The 22,697-nt window shown below is 38.1% G+C and overlaps 1 protein-coding gene across 1 annotated transcript in view; it reads right to left on the reverse strand.

The window, feature by feature from the left end:
* The window catches only part of ATP8B4 (ATPase phospholipid transporting 8B4 (putative)), a 155,913-nt gene extending 134,016 nt beyond the window's left edge, over positions 1–21,897 (reverse strand). The window contains exons 1-2 of the mRNA XM_073303976.1: positions 21,780–21,897; positions 8,059–8,117 (exon numbers count right to left, since the gene is read on the reverse strand). Coding sequence (XP_073160077.1) covers positions 8,059–8,117; positions 21,780–21,822 — 102 coding nt within the window. The 5' untranslated portion in view covers positions 21,823–21,897. The remainder of the gene's footprint in view (positions 1–8,058; positions 8,118–21,779) is intronic.
* Positions 21,898–22,697: the final 800 nt, after the last annotated feature.

Raw genomic sequence — 22,697 nt, forward strand, 5'->3', positions numbered from 1 at the left:
AAATCTGCTGTGCATTGAAAGCATACAGGTATGCATGTTTTATTCCAATGAAAACAAGGATTTGGGTTATTTAAACATTCTCGTGCAGTGTTGTAAACCCAACAATAACATATTGTGATAGTGCATGGGAATTTATACAGTGAAACTGACTAGCTGAAACAAAAATGGAATGTGCAGTCTCTTTTCAATGTCAAAAAAAAAAGAAAGAGATTTTATTTATTTGAATTTTTGCAAACAACAATAAAAGAATATCCATCCAGTACTCTGGTATCTTTAACAAGCTTTGTAACATACACTAATAAATGTACACAATGAGATCAGGAAGTAAACTTTCATATCTCTGTGGCTAACACCGTGGTGTTAAAACTGAAATAATGTTGAAAATTCAAATTACTTTTCACCATATGATAAAGTGTTTTCAGACATGATTTATATGCTGCCACCATGCCTTTAAACATTCTGCAATGAATATACTATCATAAGCTAATTCTACTGAAGTAAATCACTTCTAGCAAGGGACTCAGATAATTAGTGTCACAGACTCACTATGGGATTCATCAAGAGTGAACCCTAAGATCTCATATTATTTCAAGAACCCTAATGACAACACCAAGGCAAGCTGTATGTGTTATACATGCACAGGATAACTCACGGCTCCAGAGTGAACATAATGCTGTGAGTCCTATAAGGGGGACTCGTGTCTTAATAAAACTATGATGGTGTTGCCTGAGCAATATACAGTTCCTGAATGGCACCAGAGCCCGAAGGGAGAATCATGATTTCGTATACCTTCCAGGATTCTCCGTTATCCATAATTTTAGACCTTTTCATTTATAAGCATGTAAGGGCACTATGCATAAAGAACATAAGTATCATCAGGATTTTTGCATGTGCATGCAAGGCAGAATTGTTTAAAAGTGTATTAAAATGGCAACTTCTTACTCAATAGTTCAACTTCCTGTATGTATTCAGAACAAAAGCTACTTACTTTAGGGATAAAATAAATTCACACTAATTTTATCTCCTGCCAACCCTACAGCATCAATACAGTTCAACAAGAGAGACAGCTAGATTCTATCGGCTCATGTATCATTAACAGAAATCTCAACTAAGTTCCAGCTCCAATGGTGTTGTCCAGGAGCAAGGGAGGGCAGAATGTTTACAGGAGGTGACCATGTACGAGTCATTAAAGCATAAAACTTAACTCACAGATCCCAGGTTGCACAGGGAAGGCTGACTGTTAAACCCTCTATTATCTTGTAAACTAAGCATATCTGATGCACAAATCATTGAGAGGCAGAGCAAACATAGAAACGTATTATGCCATTTTTGCAGTCAGTTTTCAGAGTAGAAAACCACTTTACACCATTAGTTTACACTAGTATTCCCACAGTCAGTATCACTGAGGGATAGGTATTACCAGCTTTTCTTTTTCGATTTGAAAAGAAAGAAATATAATAATGGAATGAGCAAAAGATGTGAGGTGAGGAAAAGTTTTGGAGAGGAGCTCATGAATGTTGGACAGCTGATTGCAGTTTGTTCTATTGAACAAAACACTCTTGCTCCTTTTTTATATTCTTACCTCTTGAGAACATTATTTTGCACACAACTGGCATACTCCAAAAAGGGCACAAAGTCATCCAAGTTGTAAAACTTACTTTTGGACATGGGGAATGTAAACCCAAAGTCTCTTGTGAAATGATTCACCCTTGTAGCAGATTCCTCCAGACCCAATTCCCTCTCATGTGGACAAATCTAAAAACTAATTTATGCTCTCCAAGCTGGTTTATGGGCAAGGAGGCCCACTTGCCAGTTGATTTTCCAGTCAGCCACTACCCTAATATCAGGATCCTGTCTTTAGGAAGTTTTTAGTTGCTCTGGGGTCCATTCCTGCAACACCATCTCCATTGTTCCAATGGATGGACCAGGAACATGGGCTCTCCTGCAAATTAGACAAAGAGGCAGACACATCCCCCTGAATGACTAATTCCTTGCTCTCCTGCATAGGTGCTGGAACAAGGGTGCTGGGGGGTCTTGGTAGTATCTAGTATGCCAGGCACACAAGTTTCTGCAAGTCCTCTGCCAATTCAGGTGGGATTTCTTTTTTCCCTCTCCTAGCACCAAACTGCATGCTGACGGCTCATTTCATAACTCAGTCTGTTTGCCGGGGTAAGTTCTGCAGCACAGTCAGAGTTGGGCCACCCAAGTTAGCTGCTAGTAAATCCCCTTTCTGTCGCTCATCCTAGTCACTCATTTGAGCTATAATGTTGAATTGAGCAAAATAAGCGTCCCAGGGAATTTTTCCCTCAAAGATAATGGGCCTTTGCATTATCTGAGCTGGGACAGCCAGACCTCTCTCTCTCGGCCTCTGCGGTTTACAAATGGGATAGAAAACTGTTGTAAATGTCTGGTCTTATCCAAGTTCTCTGTCTGGTTCAATTCCTCATTCGGACGGCTGCCTTCCACTGTGGTTTGACCCTTTGATTTCCTTCTGGAGTTGATTTTCATCTCCTTAAGTCCTTTCTGCAACTCATCTTGGTTAGCAAGTTCCAGATTGCCTAAAGCTTGCTTGGTCTCCACTATTTCATGGAAAACCTTCTTGTCTATGGGAGTGAGATTGCTGGTTACCTCATCAATCTGTTTTACCAATCCAGACCAGGAGTTTTGCAGCTAGGCTTCCCAATCTGTGCAGATACTTTATAGTTGTTGATCCAGAGATTTCACCTCTGTATGCAAGTCATCTCTCAGCCCTCTCTGGCAAACCTCCAGGTATATTTTAATCCCTTTTGTGAAGTCTCCAGCTCCTCTTTTAGATCTTGCTTTAAATCACACTGGTCATTTTTTATTTCTGCAAGCACCTCTATTTTCAGTTCTCACCTTGAAACTGAACCCCACTGCTAACATCAATGTTGCCCCTTTTTTGATCCTAGTGGCCAGTAAAAATTCTGGGTCCTGGGGATGTTCTACTTAGGAGGAAAAATTGGTGGAGTCTCTTATTTTCTTTGATGCAATCTTGTTTGTTTACATGGAATGTACAAAGTCTTGCTTCTGCAAATGCAGCAGGAACCAAAACAAAAAGGACCAATTTATTTTGCTTACAGCCCGAAGACCCTTTAGCCAGCATCAAACCCAAAAACTCTCTAGCTTTTTCCAGCATTATATACTGTACTTACAGCAAAAGGAGCATTCACAATGCAGTTTTAATGAGGTTTTAACACTACCCATAACAAGGTTTCACCCAGGTCTTAACACCGCAATGGAAATGTGTCACACAAGAACAGCTATAGAAGAGAAATTAAACATTGCAATAAGGGGAAAAGGTTCAAAAATACTAATGAAACATATGAATGAAGACTTAGAAACCATTACAACCAGATATGAAAACATTCACTCTTTAGTTTAATGGAAGTTTGGGGGATTTGCTAAATGGGTAATTAAGAACAAACTACCTCGTTTGACAGTAGTGTATATCTTGGAGTTGTTTGCTTGGCCAAATGCAAAATGATTTTGTTAAAATGAGAATACAAATTCAAAGTAATGTAATGATAGGCATTCTTCTAATAACATTTTAAAGTTTAGATAGAGAGGGTTCTGTTTCCCGTCTTTTCTTTTTATGTCCATTGATCTTCTTTGTCCAGAAAACCTTCACAGGTATATAATGTGCCAGGTACTCTGATCCTTATATGTTGAAAATACACCTCCTGACATATGAAGGAGTAATATTCTTAACTAAGGGACATCATTTTGTTCCTGCACAATCCAAGTTCTTAATTCCTATATAGCGTTAACGTTTGTTTATAATCTTTGCAGTGGTTCTCAAATTTCTCCAAATTGAAATCTCCCTCTCATCTAACTGGAAAGGGCAGGACAGTTGCATTCCCAAGGTTGAATATATATGTCTAAGGGTTCAGAGTAACAGCCGTGTTAGTCTGTATTCGCAAAAAGAAAAGGAGTATTTGTGGCACCTTAGAGACTAACCAATTTATTTGAGCATAAGCTTTCGTGAGCTACAGCTCACTTCATCGGATGCATACTGTGGAAAGTATAGAAGATCTTTTTACACACACAAAGCATGAAAAAATGGGTGTTTACCACTACAAAAGGTTTTCTCTCCCCCCACCCCACTCTCCTGCTGGTAATAGCTTATCTAAAGTGATCACTCTCCTTACAATGTGTATGATAATCAAGTTGGGCCATTTCCAGCACAAATCCAGGTCCGTCCCCCCACACACACACACAAACCCACTCTCCTGTTGGTAATAGCTTATCTAAAGTGATCACTCTCCTTACAATGTGTATGATAATCAAGGTGGGCCATTTCCAGCACAAATCCAGGGTTTAACAAGAACGTCTGGGGTGGGGAAGGGGGGTAGGAAAAAACAAGGGGAAATAGGTTACCTTGCATAATGACTTAGCCACTCCCAGTCTCTATTCAAGCCTAAGTTAATTGTATCCAATTTGCAAATGAATTCCAATTCAACAGTCTCTCGCTGGAGTCTGGTTTTGAAGTTTTTTTGTTGTAATATCACAACTTTCATGTCTGTAATCGCGTGACCAGAGAGATTGAAGTGTTCGCCGACTGGTTTATGAATCTTATAATTCTTGACATCTGATTTGTGTCCATTTATTCTTTTACATAGAGACTGTCCAGTTTGACCAATGTACATGGCAGAGGGGCATTGCTGGCACATGATGGCATATATAGATGAGCTATTACCAGCAGGAGAGTGGGGTGGGGGGAGAGAAAACCTTTTGTAGTGGTAAACACCCATTTTTTCATGCTTTGTGTTTATAAAAAGATCTTCTATACTTTCCACAGTATGCATCCGATGAAGTGAGCTGTAGCTCATGAAAGCTTATGCTCACATAAATTGGTTAATCTCTAAGGTGCCACAAGTCCTCCTTTTCTTTTTATGTCTAAGGGTATGTCTTCACTGGCACTGGAAGCAAGCCTCGCAGCCTGGGTAAACACTCACGCTAGTGTGGCTTGAGCTAGCACACTAGAAATATCAATGCAGACATTTCAACCTGGGCAGATGCTCAGGTTCTCAAGCCCACCTGACCCCCACCCCTAGGTTTGAGAGCCCAAGCTCCAGTCCAAGCCACAATGTCCATTCTGCTATTTTTAGCACATTAGTTCAAGTCCTGCTAGCACAAGTCTATCTACCCAGCCTGGAAGGCTGGCATCTAGCTGCCACACAGACATACCATTCATTTGAGCATTCACAGGTTCTGCTTAGTACTAAAACACAAAATTTAGGATCTGCTTATTTTGAATGTTCTAAAAGGCATTAATAATAAATATGTAAATAATAACAATGGAAATATTTATGACATGGTAAGGGAAAAAGAGAGAAAGCAAAACAGCCAAATGCATTATATTTCAGCCTCTGAACGTGGAACATCAACTGAACAATATAAAATTGTCATAAGCTTCCTGTGTAAGTGAAAATATATCTCACTACTTGACAATTAATGGAATTATGCAACCACATTAAAAACCATTGTGGGACAGTTGGAGTTGGTGGTTTTTCCAGGAAGTATTGTAACTATTAGTCTTGGTAAATTCATTCTAGTTTGAGTTATAGATTTAGTTCTTTTACAGTCACTGTCTATTAACGAAAATTAGGTTTCTCCTTTCCTATCCTTTCAAGAGACCTACCATACTTACTTTTTTCATTCTCTGTTTACTTTCTAAGTTTTTTAATTTCTCTGGCTTGATGTGTTCATTTTATGTAATGTTTTGGTGTTCTGGGCCTCTAAGTTCAAGACAGTATTCTACTCTTAAAGGAGCACAACAAACATCATAGTTTTGGATAATATAGCCAAATATTTGCTTGACAATTTGAACCATGGCTTTCAAGTCCATAATTAAAGAGACATGTGTCAAAACAGTTAAGCTCAAATGTATGTTTAGGGTCAAAAACTCTGTTTATAACGCTCTATAATGCTGTCTAAAAATCTTTGCATGTTTCATTTAAAAAACAGCCACCAATCATTGCAGCAGTGAGCGATTTAAAAAGCTATCAAAATTGTACAGGTTCTGGATATACATTTATGTACATGCACTATTAGAAATGGAGGACTCCTGGAAGAGGAAATGTATTCACCTAAAGTCACCATACTATTTGGCTCCCCACTATCAGACACCTATACAATTGTGAAATAGGATTTTCCACAGCCTAACCTTTAGATGAGTCCTTTTGTTAGGTATGAATGCCTGATCAGTGATCCTAAAATAATTTCTGCAATACATAAAGCCCTTTCTAATTACAGTAGAATAATCACAGTTCTGTGTTTGGTTTCAAGGTTTTTTTTTTTAATCCAAAATATTCTTTTTTAAATTATTGGGGCTGTCTAACAAGTCCCTCAACAGTTTAGACTAATTTATAGGATTGATATGTGCCTTTGCTTGTAAATTACTGTTCATTTGAAAGAGGGCTGCAAGGTAAACCACTGAGAAAAGATGAAAGTAAAACCAACGTAGATTTCTAATATTTCAGGTTTTTTCTAGTTTGCCAAATAACTAGAATTGCCAAAGGCAGAAAGTATTTCACACAATACACAGGATAATGCTTGTCTGACTGCTTGCAGGTATTTAGAGCTCAACTGCTTGGAAAGGAATAATTGCTAATTACTTACATTGTGAACTGATTTGCATCACTTGATTGTATTTTGGAGGGCAGGGAGTTTTTTCTAAGTGTAGTTATTTGTAATAAATCTCTGACAAACAGTCACTATAGTGATGTCTCAAAACAAACAAACAACAGCTAATAATGAAAAACCTATATCAAAAACAAATTACTGGCACTTTCCATGACTAATTCAGACCTGTCATCCTGCTTGTCATTATTTTTAAAATTAGGTCAGTCAACAATTAATTTTAAATTGCAAACATAACAATGAGAGGAAAGACAAATGCCAGATTGGTAAATCCTGTTGAAAAATTAAACTTAATTTTTAAAAGTACCAAAGAAACCACAACTTTCCGAAATAGGACTGTGCCATCAAACCTGGATTTTTACAATGCCAAGAAAAAGTTCTTGTTTTAATCATTTTCATACCAGCTGTTTTCTGAATGAAAAATACTCTAACATCTTTGAACCTGGATTTTGAAAAAGGAACTGTAGCGTTCCATTATGTCATTTACTTCAAATGCAGAAAAGTCAGGACAGGATTTCAAAACTTTAACACAATATATTACTACAAAGGACAATAGGGAGAAGGTGAGCTAAACTTTATGGTCGATGATCTATTAGGAAAAAACTGAGAACAAATAAGTTTACCAATTTAGTAATTATGCCCTCAAAAAAAATCCCTTAATTGTGTAGTAGTGACACTCTACAATCAAAAGAGGTTGCTACAATGACATGTATTTATAGTTATCAATATATTCTTTCAGAAACACTAAGCTGAGGAAGCTACAGTCCACGGGGAGGGTGGGAAATAATTTATTTCGTATGTGAAGATTAGAGAAGTCTGAGAGTTACAACATGTATGTATGTGTACACTGAACACTTCCTTGGGAATGTTAAGCGCTCCTCCTCCTATAAAAGTGAAAATATTCCTATACACTATGAATGCTCCAGTGGATGGCAGTGCACAGAAGCCAATCGGTGCTGAGTGACAGGGTTAATGTTTCACTCTTCACAGGAGTCCACTGGTTTCTATGAGATATTACTCATAGCAGGCTCATGTTTTTAGATGAAATCCATGTGTGTAACATAAGTAGGTCAACTCTTCCTCAGGTGATATTGATATGCCTTAGAATACTTGTTGTTACCATAATGCGATTGCCATTAATAGACAAATAAATTACTTCCCTAAATTTAATTAAACAGCAGAGTCAGCTTGGGTATTTAACCTCCCCGGTCAAAGATTTCCAGCTCAACCGTGTAGACCCAGGAAGTTCAAATAAGACGTTTGAGTATTATCTGAACTAAACCTCTAAAACTTTTGGGATTTTCTGAACATTACTGAAAACTCTCCATACATCTATGTGTGAATATACATCCCTTACCGTGCAGGGTTTCAATGCTGAATATGCATTATACTCACAGCATACTGAAATTTTTCATTATGTTCAGGATCATTGGCTTTCACCCTCCGCTCCTCCTCTGAAAAAAGAAAAAAAACCCACCATAGTATCTTAAAAGACCAAACAGAGCTGAGAACAAAAGTGTAAGAGATCAGTATATAAACAACACTTCATTAACTTTTAGGAAACAATGACTAACACGGACAGACTAACAACAGACTAACACGGCTGTTACTCTGAAACTTAACTTTTAGGAACACTCAATAGACCAATTCTTTATTAAAATCCCAATATAGTTCAACTTTTAAAAAGCTAATCTTCAGACACTTTAGATAGTTCAATATTAGAGAGAGAGATTTTTTATTTTGCAGTTTCCAGGAATTACTGTTTCAAATGTAATCACCAGATCTCTCGAGGCCAGCAGTGCTACAAACCAAAATGTCACAAAATCCAATAATGCTCTCACAAAGAAAGTGACAGTGCATTCTGCTGTCATGTAAAAGCATATGCCACATTAGTATTCTCGTGCTTGACTAAAGAGGCAAAATGCACTGGTGAGATTATGGGCTAAATTATGGCTCTTCCTTAAGGAGTTCGCTTAACAGGAGCACAGGAAACCCCTCTCCCAACACAGAAGGCAACCATAAAGTGGCTTTCTGATTATCTGACTACAAGGGGTGGAGAGTAATATTAAATACACACCCCAGAAGGGGTCTAAGTAACTAAGAACGTCACCAGTGCATTCTTCCCTGTCCACTGGCTATGGCCAGAAGGGCAGTGAGGGAGGTCAGAGAGAGAGGGAGAGATTTTAAGGAGTATATTTTATTTTTAAGAGGCATAACAAGTTAGTGCTGAGCATGTTTCCCCCTGCACTGTAGAGACATTATGACAGATTGCACTCTGTGCATGATCAAATTTGATTCCTAAAATAAACTAAATTTTACCAGATTAATTTTATAACCACATGCTAATTTATTGAATAGAACATTATGCAAATGCTAATAGATAAAAGATACAATAGTTTAAATGTGAGCAAATAATTTTACTCCTGTTAGAACAGGTTCAGTAAATAATACCTACTCTCTTGATGTCAGATAGTTAATGGTTTTGCCCCATGTATTTCCACTGAAAACTCCATGAAATAAAGGTTTGTGTATTTATTATATTTTCCATCTACAGTAGAGTCTTCACTATACATATCAGTCCAACAGTTGGATAAACTCACATTCACTAGATTTCATACTATATGTTAGGTAATATGATTTGTTTCCTGATACTTTCTACCTTTATTATTTGTATTACTGACACCCCCATGGTTTGAAACCTTTAGATCCACCACACAAACCTCTGCCACTTGATCTAATGGCATAACCTATAGCGGTCATAGGTTGTCATCTTCTATGTGGACCAGCACTAGAGGGCAATGAGGCACAAACTACATTTGTGAGTTTCACAGATATCAGAGGACAGCAAAGGGATGGTGAGACACAGGAATCTTTGGTTCCACCCCAGGCTCTGGAGGAAAGTGTCCTCTAGTTGGCAGATTCTTCTGCCTATTCTCAGAGGGGAGGTCACTGAGCATTGCAGAGACAGGCTCCCTGGTCTCAGTCCTCGTGCCCCGCTGCACTTTGGCCTGGAGCAGCTGGAGGCAGCAATAACAGAGGAAGTCCAGCTTTACCCCTCTTTCCCTGAGCAGAAGCATGCTCAGTCACTCTGTGGGAATTATGCATGCACAATCCAGCCGGAGGTAGAAGCCATGAGGGGATGGAGCATGCTCAGTTGCTCTGGGAGGATGGCACTTCCTCATACCCAGTCTGTTCAGCACTAGGACCTGTGAGAGGCTCAAGCACATTCAATGAGGATGGACTCTTCAGAGATTTAAGATGTTGAAATCAAAGAAGTCTCTACTAATCACATGCAGAATACGATCTTTACAGTTTAGCCAAATTCGAGCAGATTTTTAATAGCAATGGCAAAGGGTACATCACTGACACAAAGGCCACCCCATGCCAAATTTTAAGTCTCAGCTTCAAAACATTTCAAAGAAAAGACTACTAGAATTTTTTTAACATGGGAAAAACAATGTGTCTTTCTTTAACCACTTCCTTAAAAATAGCTCAACTATTTTGGCTGAAATTTTCAAAACAAAATTCAGCCTGAGGCAAACATCAAGCACAGAAAATGTCAACCCAAACAATTAAAGTTTGGCAAACTTAGAGGCAACTGAAAACAGGGGCTTACAATGGGAAGAGTCAGGCAACCTTAATAACAGGCAACACTACCAGCCCTACCTATAATCTGAGGAGTTACAACTCATTATATTAGGTTAGTTATTCTTCTCACTGTAACAGGATGATATTGTGCTACTGGCAAACCAGGTGCCAGCTCATGCCCAAATCACCATGTCTCAACTGAACACTAACAAATACGTAGCTGGAATGAATCTGACTCATCTCTGTGTTAGTATTGTTAAAAACAGGTATAAGAATTATGAGAATGTGCTTAGTATTTAGACTTTATTGGATGCTTGTGAATTGCTGCACGCATTAATCTCACATATAACATCAGTATCCCATATTCTAAGGTAATATTTGAGCAGTTGTATTGTAAGTTTCTGTGACTATCAGACAGGAGAGACACATTAATCAGTGTGAACTGCTGAGCTGTAACACAAGGGGTTACGTCCTTCCCAACAGGAAAGGTCCATCAACACCAGGTGGACTACTATGGGATGTTAAAGAGGACAAAGGACTTTCGGTTAGCCCTAAAGGACATCTAGAGCTTGATTATAGAAGCTTCTATTATGTTTTGAAACTTAAAGTTGTAACTGGTTTGTATATATATGTTTACCTGCTTTAACTTTGCAAATAACTCTCTTATTTCCTCTTCCTATTTGTGACAGGGTGCTAAGCAGAAAACTGCTTAGCCAACCCTCTGTCACTTCAGCTCCAATTCAGGGAGGTGAATTGGACCTGGGTAGACCACCTGCCCCTGATTGGGGAAGCTTGAACAGCTGCTGCCTCATCAGGCTGGGGCTGCATAAGAGCCCCAGGGGAAGGAAGCCAGGGCGGAGCTGGAAAGAGGAAAGCTGCAGTAGAGGAAAGGCAGTGAGGGGAAGCAGAGAGAGATAGCTTGCCCCCTCTCTCCTGCTGGTGGACTGCAAGAAGGGGACTACTTGTATGGTGGAAAGGTGGTGGGAGAACAGCCTGTAAATAAAAGCACCAGGTGGGCACTGCACCAAAAGGTTTCTGTGTGACTTTCTCAGCCCAGCGGGGGCAGGAGCCAGGAGGGCCCTGCAGGGACACTGCTACATTATTTAATAAATCTTCATATATTTTATTATAGGACAGGTTACAAGCAATGTCTTTGATGTGAGATCTAAGGTGCAGTTGACCTGGGTTAAGTGACTGGTCCTTTGGGACTATGAGTATCCTGAATATTGCTGTGATTCTATCAAAAAGGTAGACTCACCTGCTGGTGAGACAGATCAGAATACTCAAGGGAACTGTCTGTGATTCCATGTTAGGGCTGTTATAGTGTTGGGGTCTGTTATAGTGTCTGAGGAGTTTACACTTGATTACTGGTTCGTGAAATCTAAGTATAGAACTCACAGCCCATTTGGGGTTTGTGCCCTGCTTCCTATCAGTCTGCTCGGAGCCTCACCAGCAGCATTACAGATATGCTACATTTGAAAAAAAAAACAAAAAACTTCTGTCATATTGAACAGATGCTTCTTTGCACTGTTGATAATCTGACTCAAATTATTTCATCTCCCACAGGATGCCCACAACAGCCAATTAATTTATTTTGGTCACAACTGGTTTATCATTAACAGAAGTGTTTCTAGCTCACTAGGTTTCTTTAATCAGCAAAGACACTTCAAAAAAAAAAAAAACAACAAAACAAAAACATGCCAAGACCTGTATATAAGAGAAAAGTAACCTCAGCTCTAAAAGGGAACAAAAACTGTAGAATACACTTTAATCCAATAACAAAGCAAATATATGGGTACAATCTGAAGAAAGCTGAAACTGTCTAAACTTAATTATTAAACCAAGACCAAACTGAAAAAAAAAGTCCTAACCTTTGGCTAATATATTTTAAAGACAGACAAAACAAGACTTCCTCCAAGAGAGAAACTAACTAATAATGTATCAATAAAAAATTAAACCTCTGAGGGATATGCCTCCACAGCCCATACCACAAAAATAACATTAAGCTTCCCTGTGCACTAGAACAGGGAACAGTAGAACCTCAGAGTTATGAACACCTCAGGAATGGAGGCTGTTCATAACTCTGAAACATTCGTAATTCTAAACAAAACATATTAAGGTTGTTCTTTCAAAAGTTTACAACTGAACATTGACTTAATGCAGCTTTGAAACTTTACTATGCAGAAGAAAAATGCTGCTTTTAACCATCTTAATTTAACGAAACAAGCCCAGAAAACAGTTTCCTTCCCTTGCAAAATCTTTTTTTAAACTTTCCCTTTATTTTTTTAGTAGTTTACATTTAACACAGCACGGTACTTACTTTTCTTTTTGTCTCTGCTAGTGCCTGATTGCGTACTTCCTGTTCCAAATGAGGTGTATGGTTGACCAGTCAGTTCATAACTCTGGTGTTCGTAACTCTGAGGTTCTATTGTATACCTATTAGTTCAGTCTGAGAGTTTTCAGTTAGAACAATGACATTTCTACATCCTGAACAGCTCTGCAGGCAGCAGAGTTTTGCTAGTCTGGGGATATTCATTTGTATGGTATGCAGAAAAAAACCCGACTATCTAGCTTTTGGATAGGCTAATTTAAAATGCAAAAAGACACAGCACACTTCACCATTACACTTCAGACAGAACAAGAACATTTTGGTCTTTATTTTATATCCTTTCAGCTGGATGCCAAGGATGACTAATTCCCTTAGGTTCCTTCAAAAGTCCAAGCCTAAATCTTTGAGTTCTGTATTCTACATTTTGCATGACAAGAAATATACAAAGCCCAGAACACAGGACAAAAAATATAATGCAATTATATATTTGAATAAATAGGACCAAGCCAACCACTATAAAAATAACAAAGAAACATGCAGTAATTAATGATACTCATCTTCCATCTGTGTGAAAAATCATTTCTACCTGATACTTTACTCTTGCTATGAGGAGTTATAAATCCTCTCCAGGACAGCAATGTCTGGAGACATTTTCCAGACATTTCCTTAGATATAGTCATACTTTCAAAGATATTTGTATTTCTGTGATTCATCCAAAACATGTATCTTGAGTGAGCTAGTTATTCAACACAACATCCCAGGGGGCTTTCAGTGTTGAAAACAGATACTACTGCATGTCCAAACAACAACAAACAAGCAATCATTTCTGTGTCCAAGCTATCTTTAAAAAAAGTGCACCAGTCTCCCCACAAAACGAAAAAGACGCTGGCATTTCAAGGTTTTGAAAACCATCACTGAAACTTTGGTGCAATACATTAGCAATGAGTTTAGCAAAACTGTTTTCAACATTTGCCTGTTTAAGTGATGCCCAACTGTTTATTGGCTTTTCATAAAAAGGGAAAGTGATTGACTTTTGCAATTCCTGAAAAGCAATGTTAGAATCTCTCAGGGTTGATAAAAATCAACGATTTAAAAAAAATCAGATTTTTTTTATTTAAATTGGCTTTTTTTGATAAAATTCTTTTTGAGGAAAAAAACCTGTCTTAAGATAGTTTTAAGATAGCTCAAAGATAGCTCATCATGGAATAGGGATTATAAATTCTAATTCTGTAGTATGAGACAACATATTCATGTAATGTTTAAGAAAAGTTTTGTAAATGAGTTCCAATAGTTCATGGATTAAGGACCCAATTTTATAGGATTCCAGGGGCTTCTGTATAGATTATTTAGGTTAATCTTTCTATCTATCCAGTGGGACTCAGTGCTCAGTCTAGAAGATACAATCGGAGATGCTTAGTTTTGCAGTTCTCAAACTGTGGATTTGTGTCTCCAGAGAGAACATGCTTGTTCATAGCAAAAATGTTTTTAAATAAACAATATAAGACCTCAACTCTAGTGTCCCTCTACAAATTTGTGTGCACAGAGTCAATCCCTTACCTCTCTCTAAAAGTGCAAAGTTTCAAAAAGTCAGTGAATAGAAGACTGTTGGGGGCAGAACAGATCTGGACAAGGAGAATAAGTCTGGAGATAAATGTGAGAAGGGAGGGACAGGCAGTAGAAACAACAGTGAAACTGTTTGAGCAGCATATTCCAGAAGTCTTGAGGTCTTTCTGAGAGTAGCCTTCATTGATCTATCATACCATTCTCTCACTAGCAGGGAAAATCTATAATGGCAACAGGCCATAAAAGAGACCCAGTTTGGGAATATTTTAATGAAGTTCCTCTATCTGTGGGTAAGACAGGCATGTGTGCAAAATGCAAACAGTGCAACGAAGAAATGCAAAGCCTTTTTGCCCGAATGAAACAACATCATGAGAAGTGTTCCTTCTCACGAGGAAGCTGCGTTGAAGATAATGAAAGGAACATGTCTGAACATGCAGGATCTTCAGGTAGGTAAACTTTTTTATTTCATACTTCTTTCTTAAGGACTGCCTGTCTTCCTTCTGGACTATTCTTGAATTCTCATGTTTGAGCAAAAAATATAGTTGTTACTCTATGGTACTATCATTTTAGATGCAGTTGTGATAAAAAGTAAATAGCTGAAATAGGCAGATCTTTCTTTTACAATTTCACCATTAAAGTAGTACTGAGTGTCAGTGACCGCAATGAGTAATACTAAATGAGCAGTATGGTAATATAATTAAATAAGTGCATTGACTCAGGACTTGGCTACACTTGCAAGTTAGAGTGCATTAAATCAGCCCCAGGCACCCTAACTCCTGAGGTGTCCACACTGGCAAGCACCTGGACTCCGTGGTTGGAGTGCCTCTGGTAATCTACCTTCACGAGAAGCATAGAGCTTGCTGTGCCCTGGCTGAAACGCCCGGGTGTCAGTGTGGACGACATGATGCATTACTGTGCTGTGATTGGCCTCCAGAAACGTCCCATAATCCCTTGAGTCAAGTGGCCACTCTGGTCATTGTTTTGAACTCAGCAGCAGGCATGCGGTTATCCCCTTTCAAAGTTCCATTTCTGACAGCCGGCTGTTTATCTGCTCAGGGATACTAAGCAAACCATTACTGTGGAATTCTGCTGCTGCAGAGGCAGGCGTGTGTGAGCGAGAGAGGCAGGGGGAGCTGATGTTGGGGTTTCCCCCTGCTGCTGTCTGAACTTATGAGACAGCATGCTGACACACTCTCTGCCCCCCAAAACACACTGTCTTTCCCCCCACATACACACAACACACTCCCTGTCACACTCCACCCCCTCATTTGAAAAGCACACTGCAGCCACTTGCACACTCAGATAGCTATCACAATGCACTGCTCTCCGTGGCATTGCAAGAGCTGCTAATGTGGCCATGCCACTGAGCTTGCAGCTGACCGTGTAAACACATGGCAGCGCTTTCCCTGCTGCAGTCTCTGAGGGCTGGTTTAACTCCCAGCGCTCTACATCTGCAAGTGTAGCAATAGCCCTATTTTGCTTAGGAGAATCCATCCTCCACATACAGGATTCTGAAGACTATCCACCTTCAAGATCACCATCATTTTCTATAGTTTCAGAATTATCTGCCAGTGATAGTGTTTCAGTCACATCATGTATGTCACAAAGCCATAGTATATCACTTGTAGCAAAAAGGGAAAAAAATCTCCATCATCCAGTAACAACCATAGATAAGTTTGTGATAAGAACCAGCAGATTACGAAAAGATTAAAAAATTGTCTGGTTTGTTTAATGCAACAAACTTTCCATATGATTGAGAATCCACACTTCATTAACATGGCTCAGTCAATAAGACCAGTCCACCAAACAGAACGGATGTCAGAGGCAAATTGCTGGATAAAGTGTCTGAAAGAGAAATTGAGCAGTGTGCAAAAAGTCTAGAGGGTGAAATTGTTAACCTGAGTCTTTATGGGTGGAGCAATGTCCACAATGATCCTGTTGCATGTGCTTGTCTGACAACCAAAGAAGGGAATGTCTTCCTTACTGAAACAATTGATACATCACGAAATGCACACACAGCAGAATACTTACAAGAAGTAGCAGTAAAAGGTATAACAAACTGCGGGGGAAAAATTAAAATGTCTAGTATGCAGCTTGGTCACAGACAATGCTGCAAATGTATCCAAGATGAGAAAAAATTATTTCGAAGAGAGTCCCAAGCTAATAACATACGGTTGCAGTGCTCATATGATGCACCTCCTAGCCAAAGATTTCAGTGTTCCAGAAATAAAGGCTAATGTTGCTGAAATTGCAAAATACTTCGGTAACAACCACTTTGTAGCAGCTGCTCTGAAAAAAGTGGGAGGAACCAAACTCACTCTCCCACAAGACGTGCAATGGAACTCAGTAGTGAACTGTTTTGAGCACTGTATCAAGAACTGGCCTAATGTGAAGACAGTTTGAAAACAAAATTGTGAAAAAATACATGGCACTGTCACAGCCAAAGTTCTCAACATGGGGCTGAAGATAAAGGTTGAACACATGCTGAGTACCCTGAAGCCTAGTTCTGCAGCCTTGAACAAAATGAAGGGAAATTGCTGTTTTATTGCTGATGCTGTTGAAATTTGGAAGGAACTGAGTGAGATCTTAAAAAGAGAAATATGCAATGACATAATAATTTTTAAATTACAAGCATTAAAAAAAACAATGGGACAAGCACTATCTTCAACTCATTTTCTTGCAAATATTCTCAATACTCAGTACCAGGGTCAAACCTTAACTGCTGAAGAAAAGGCGTTGGCTATGACATAGGCATCCAGCAATCATCCCGCCATAATGCCAACTATAATAAACTTCAGAGCTAGGAATGAACCATTCAAGAAATATATGTTTGTTGATGATGTTTTAAAGAAAGTCACACCAGTGAACAGTTGGAAGTCACTTAAGCACTTGGATTCAGAGACTGTTGAAGTGAAGAACTAAAAAAGAGCCACCGTGGCTTAACAACCATGTAAAAGAAGCAGTGAGAGATAAAAAGGCATCTTTTAAAAAGTGGAAGTCAAATCCTAGTGAAGTAAATAGAAAGGAGCATAAACACTGCCAAATTAAATGTAAAAATGTAATAAGAAAAGCCAAAAAGGAGTTTGAAGAACAGCTAGCCAAAAATTCAAAAGGTAATAACAAAATGTTTTTTAAGTATATAAGAAGCAGGAAGCATGCTAAACAACCAGTGGGGCCCTGGATAATCGAGATACAAAAAGAGCACTTAAAGATGATAAAGACATCACAGAGAAAATAAATGAATTCTTTGCTTCAGTCTTCACGGCTGAGGATGTTAGGGAGATTCCCAAACCTGAGCCATCTTTTGTAGATGGCAAATCTGAGGAATTGTCACAGATTGAAGTGCAACTAGAGGAGGTTTTGGAATTAATTGAGAAACTTAACAATAACATGTCTCCGGGGCCAGATGGCATTCACTCAAGAGTTCTGAAAGAACTCAAATGTGAAATTGTGGAACTATTAACTATGGTTTGTAACCTGTCCTTTAAATCAGCTACTGTACCCAATGACTGGAAGATAGCTAATGTAAAGCCAATATTTAAGAGATGATCCTGGCAATTACAGACCGGTAAATCTAACATCAGTACCGGGCAAATTAGTTGAAACAATAGTAAAGAATAAAATTGTCAGACACATAGAAGAACATAAATCGTTGCACAAAAGTCAACATGGTTTCTGTAAAGGGAGATCATGTCTTACTAATCTATTAGAGTTCTTCGAGGGGGTCAACAAACATGTGGACAAGAGGGATCCAGTGGACATAGTGTACTTAAGAGTACAAAGATTTCCAGAAAGCCTTTGAAAAGGTCCCTCACCAAAGGCTCTTACGTAAATTAAGTTGTCATGGGATAAGAGGGAAAAGCCTCTCATGGATTGAGAACTGGTTAAAAGACAGGGAACAAAGGGTAGGAATAAATGGTAAATTTTCAAAATGTAGAGGGGTAACGAGTGGTGTTCCCCAAGGGTCAGTCCTGGGACCAATGCTATTCAACTTATTCATAAATGATCTGGAGAAAGGGGTAAACAGTGAGGTGTCAAAGTTTGCAGATGATACTAAACTGCTCAAGATGCTTAAGACCAAAGTAGACTGTGAAGAACTTCAAAAAGATCTCACAAAACAAAGTGATTGGGCAACAAAATGGCAAATGAAATTTAATGTAGATAAATGTACAGTAATCCACACCTGAAAAAATAACCCCAACTATACATACAATATGATGGGGGCTAATTTAACTACAACTAATCAGGAGAAAGATCTTGAAGTCATCGTGGATAGTTCTCTGAAGACGTCCACGCAGTGTGCAGTGGCAGTCAAAAAAGCAAACGGGATGTTAGGAATCATTAAAAAAGGGATAGAGAATAAGACGGAGAATATCTTATTGCCCTTATATAAATCCATGGTACGCCCACATCTCGAATACTGAGTACAGATGTGGTCCCCTCATCTCAAAAAAGATATACTGGCATTAGAAAAGGTTCAGAAAAGGGCAACTAAAATTATTAGGAGTTTGGAACGGATCCCATATGAGGAGAGATTAAAGAGGCTAGGACTTTTCAACTTGGAAAAGAGGAGACTAAGTGGGGATATGATAGAGGTATATAAAATCATGTGTGGTGTGGAGAAAGTGAACAAGGAAAAGTTATTTACTTGTTCCCATAGTATAAGAACTAAAGGCCACCAAATGAAATTAATGCCTAACAGGTTTAAAACAAATAAAAGGAAGTTCTTCTTCACTCAGCGCACAGTCAACCTGTGGAACTCCTTGCCTGAGGAGGTTGTGAAGCCTAGGACTATAACAGGGTTTAAAAGAGAACTAGATAAATTCATGGAGGTTAAGTCCATTAATGGCTATTAGCCAGGATGGGTAAGGAATGGTGTCCCTAGCCTCTGTTTGTCAGAGGGTGGAGATGGATGGCAGGAAAGTGATCACTTGATCATTACCTGCTAGGTTCACTTCCTATGGGGCACCTGGCATTGGCCACTGTCGGTAGACAGGATACTGGGCTGGATGGACCTTTGATCTGACCCAGTATGGCCTTTCTTATGATAATCTCACTTTTAAAAGCAGTTGCTTCTTCTGCTGGTGTAAAAAGACTATTTTCTTTGTTTGGACTAATTCATTCCAAATTGAGAACTCATTTGGGATCTGAAAAAGCAGGAAAGCTTGTTTTTCTTTTTCAGATTATGAACAAACAAGAAAATGAAGGTGAAGGTGAAGGCGACTGAGTTAGCTGCAGAAGCCAATATTTTAAGTTTCTCAAGTTGACCTGGCTGACATAGTCAATTTAATTTTTGGTTGTTTTTTTTTCAATATTTCATTTAACTATTTTAGTTAAAAACAATTTTAACAAAAACAAACCCGATTTTAAAAAACTTGAATGTTTAACTAAATTCAAAAATTCATATGCTTGTTTTGTTAAAATATTGTATGTTTGCTGTTGAAGAAAAAAATCTAAAATACATAACGTTGTTTTAGTTAAATAAAACAATTTAAATGTCTGTCTGGTGATGTTCTCCTCCTAATACAACGTGGCAAGAAAATCCTCCAAATATTAATGATTAACCTGTTGAATTGGAAATAGTTCATCTCCCAATGACTTCATAAATATCTGCTTCAATTACCTTTGGTAAATGAAATAACCAAACAATCATTCATTTTCTGATATAGCTATAAAATTCCTCTGAAAAGTTTTCAAAATAAATCACTTTAAAAATGTATAGTGTGTACCTTCTACAAATGAAACCTACATCTATCTCTGAGTTGAGAAGAATATGTATTAAGGTTATAACAACTAACAAAAATGCACTTTTATGTTGAAATCCATGATTAAATCGAGTCTTCCTGACTAGTGATTTAAATCAAATCCACCCTGGAATCTCTCCTTAGGTTTTGAGCCCAAGTGTGCATTGATTAGAGGTTTCAAGGAGGCTACAGCAGCCACTTTACCAACTTGCCTACAGGCAATACCAAGACACATACTACTTGCTTTTGTACACATGAAGTAGAACTTAGATATTTGGTACGTAAGGAAAAAATTAGATCCAAAGTTTAGGGGGGGTGAATTTGATTTCGCTCATTGTAAGAATAGGAGAAAGTTGCAAATCTGGATCTAGGTTCAAATTCTAAACCCCCACCTATGCAATCTTTCATTTTGGTTTAACACGTTCTAGTGAAAACTAGGAAACTCACAATTTCCAAGAATGAAGGCCAAATTTTTCAAACCTGTTCTCCTCAAGTTAGGCTTCTAAATTAAAAGGGAACTCACTTTCAGAGGTGCTTACAGCTCCTGTTAACTTCTGTGGAAGACATAGATGCTCAGAACTTCTAACAAATCAGGACACATACACCCCTTGGGGGGGAGGAGGGATTGACACAAGGAGAAAGAAATATGACCTAGCTATGGATTTAGGTGCCTAACAAAGACCCTGTGTTTGAAAAGTTCAGCCTGTGCTTATGTATTTTGCATATCACTTGTTTTACCAGGATTTCATGCCTCTACCACTGCAGTAGAAATGCAAGTTTTTAGAAGCACAAAATGAAGGAAAATTAATTATTCTGATGACTCTATCAGCAAGTTAAAGTAACAAAGATCAGCAAGGAAGGAAAATAAATGACATTCAAATTCATACTAATGATTTATTGTGCAAAATGCCATGAGGTATAAAATTATGTATTACATTTTTAATTGACAAAACAATTTCAAATTTTGCTCCAGAACCACAAAGTTTTAAATACCAGATGTAGTGTGGCCAACTTTCACAATTTTATCATGATTCTTGCAATATTTTTTTCTGAAAGCCCCAGATCTGGAGTCATGCGATTACATGAAAACATCAGCATTCTTTTTTTTTAAAAAAAGATACATTCCTGGCACTTCTGGATGCACAAGAACCAGAAGGAAATGAAGCGAACCCAGCTATTTTTTTTTATTTAAATTTAATTTTAAAAATGCTATGATTTACACTCAATCTCATGATTTTTGAACATTCAGGATGGATGATACCGTAGCTGCCCCGTAACACAGAGGGATTCTAGTTTGCCATCAAGGAGAAGCAGTAGCACAGGAATATAGAAGAACAACAACACAGGAGACACCCACACAGTTAGCAAAACAACACAATGAGAAAGCCAGACATAACAGATAGATGTTCATGGTGATGAGAGACTGAAGATTTAAGCAAGGTTCTTTTATTTTAAAAGATGCACTGTATTCTGTACACAACTGGCATGGACCATTTCAAAGTTTTTAGATACTGAATGCAGAGAAGGGGTATAACCATGCACACACTCAAGGCTCTATAACCACAGAAGAAGGTTAGTACCATAAACAACAGTTATCAGATTATGAAGTGCAAGTCAGGCCAAAAATCCAAGTAGAGAAGAGTCGGAACCAAATGTCTGATTAAACACCCATAAATTTCTATCTATAAATTTTGCAACTGATCACTAATTTTTAAGGAGTCAAAATACAGATCCATATCTGATCCAAGTGCCCTTGTTTCAAAAATCTTGAATGGACATTAACATTACTATTCTCCACCTACATGGTAATGATCATGATTTACATCTCTATGGTGCCTTTCATTCAAAAGAATCCAAAAATTGCTTCCCAAACTGAAATCATTTCCACTCACCTTCGTGAAATACACGGGGTTTTGCTATAGGCATGACTGGCATAGGACTTGTTTCCAACTACATAATTCCTGTGTTACAAGTTCCACCCCAACAACGAACCACAGCAGTGTTCTCTGAAATGCCAGCAGTTCAAAAAAGGCAGTACCATATATGTGGCGCAAGACTATGTGGCTGTTTTGCACTACATTCCTAAAGACGTCAATTAAACAGCAGGCAAGCATTTAAAGCAGGATTTTGAATTTTCCCTTTAATAATTTGTTTGGTAGATAATCTTCCAGCCAGCAGTATATATTTTTGAAATTGCATCAAAACAATTTCTTTTAACAAAGAAAAACCTAATTTAGCACAGTTTTTGCATAAATGTTGATGTGTAAGGTCACCAGAACAAATCTTTTAAAAAATGGAGGAATTCTATTGGATAAGACTACAGCGCTCTAGCTTTGTATAAATAAGCATTTAACAGAGATTGACCCAATCAAAATCCTAAATCTAAATATCTCAAAATTTGAAGGTAAATTAAATTCAAACCTATTGCTGAATTTTTCAAATGGTCTTTTGTCTTTGTAATGGACCAAACTAAAACCCCAAAGTGAACTCATTACTTGAGACCCACTCTAACATTTGGATAGCAAGAGATGTGCCAGTCCTAAAAAGTGCATATCTAGGAAGCATCACAATACCCTTTTTTACAAAGGTTACAAAAGTTCACATAAGCTAGATGAGTAACTTCAGCAGCAGTCAATATTCAATCTTTAGACCCTTTATGACCTTTTGTGAATTAATTAATTCCACACAGCAAAGTGTGTTGCACTGTGATTCCTGGACAATACACTAAAAAAACAGGAAAAGTACAAGTTACACTAAATGGTTTATTTTCTATTAAAAACTAGTTACAGCGATCCAGCTTTTTGCGTAGG

This window comes from Lepidochelys kempii, chromosome 10, assembly GCF_965140285.1.
Source record: "Lepidochelys kempii isolate rLepKem1 chromosome 10, rLepKem1.hap1, whole genome shotgun sequence".
NCBI classification, from domain to species: Eukaryota; Metazoa; Chordata; order Testudines; family Cheloniidae; genus Lepidochelys; species Lepidochelys kempii.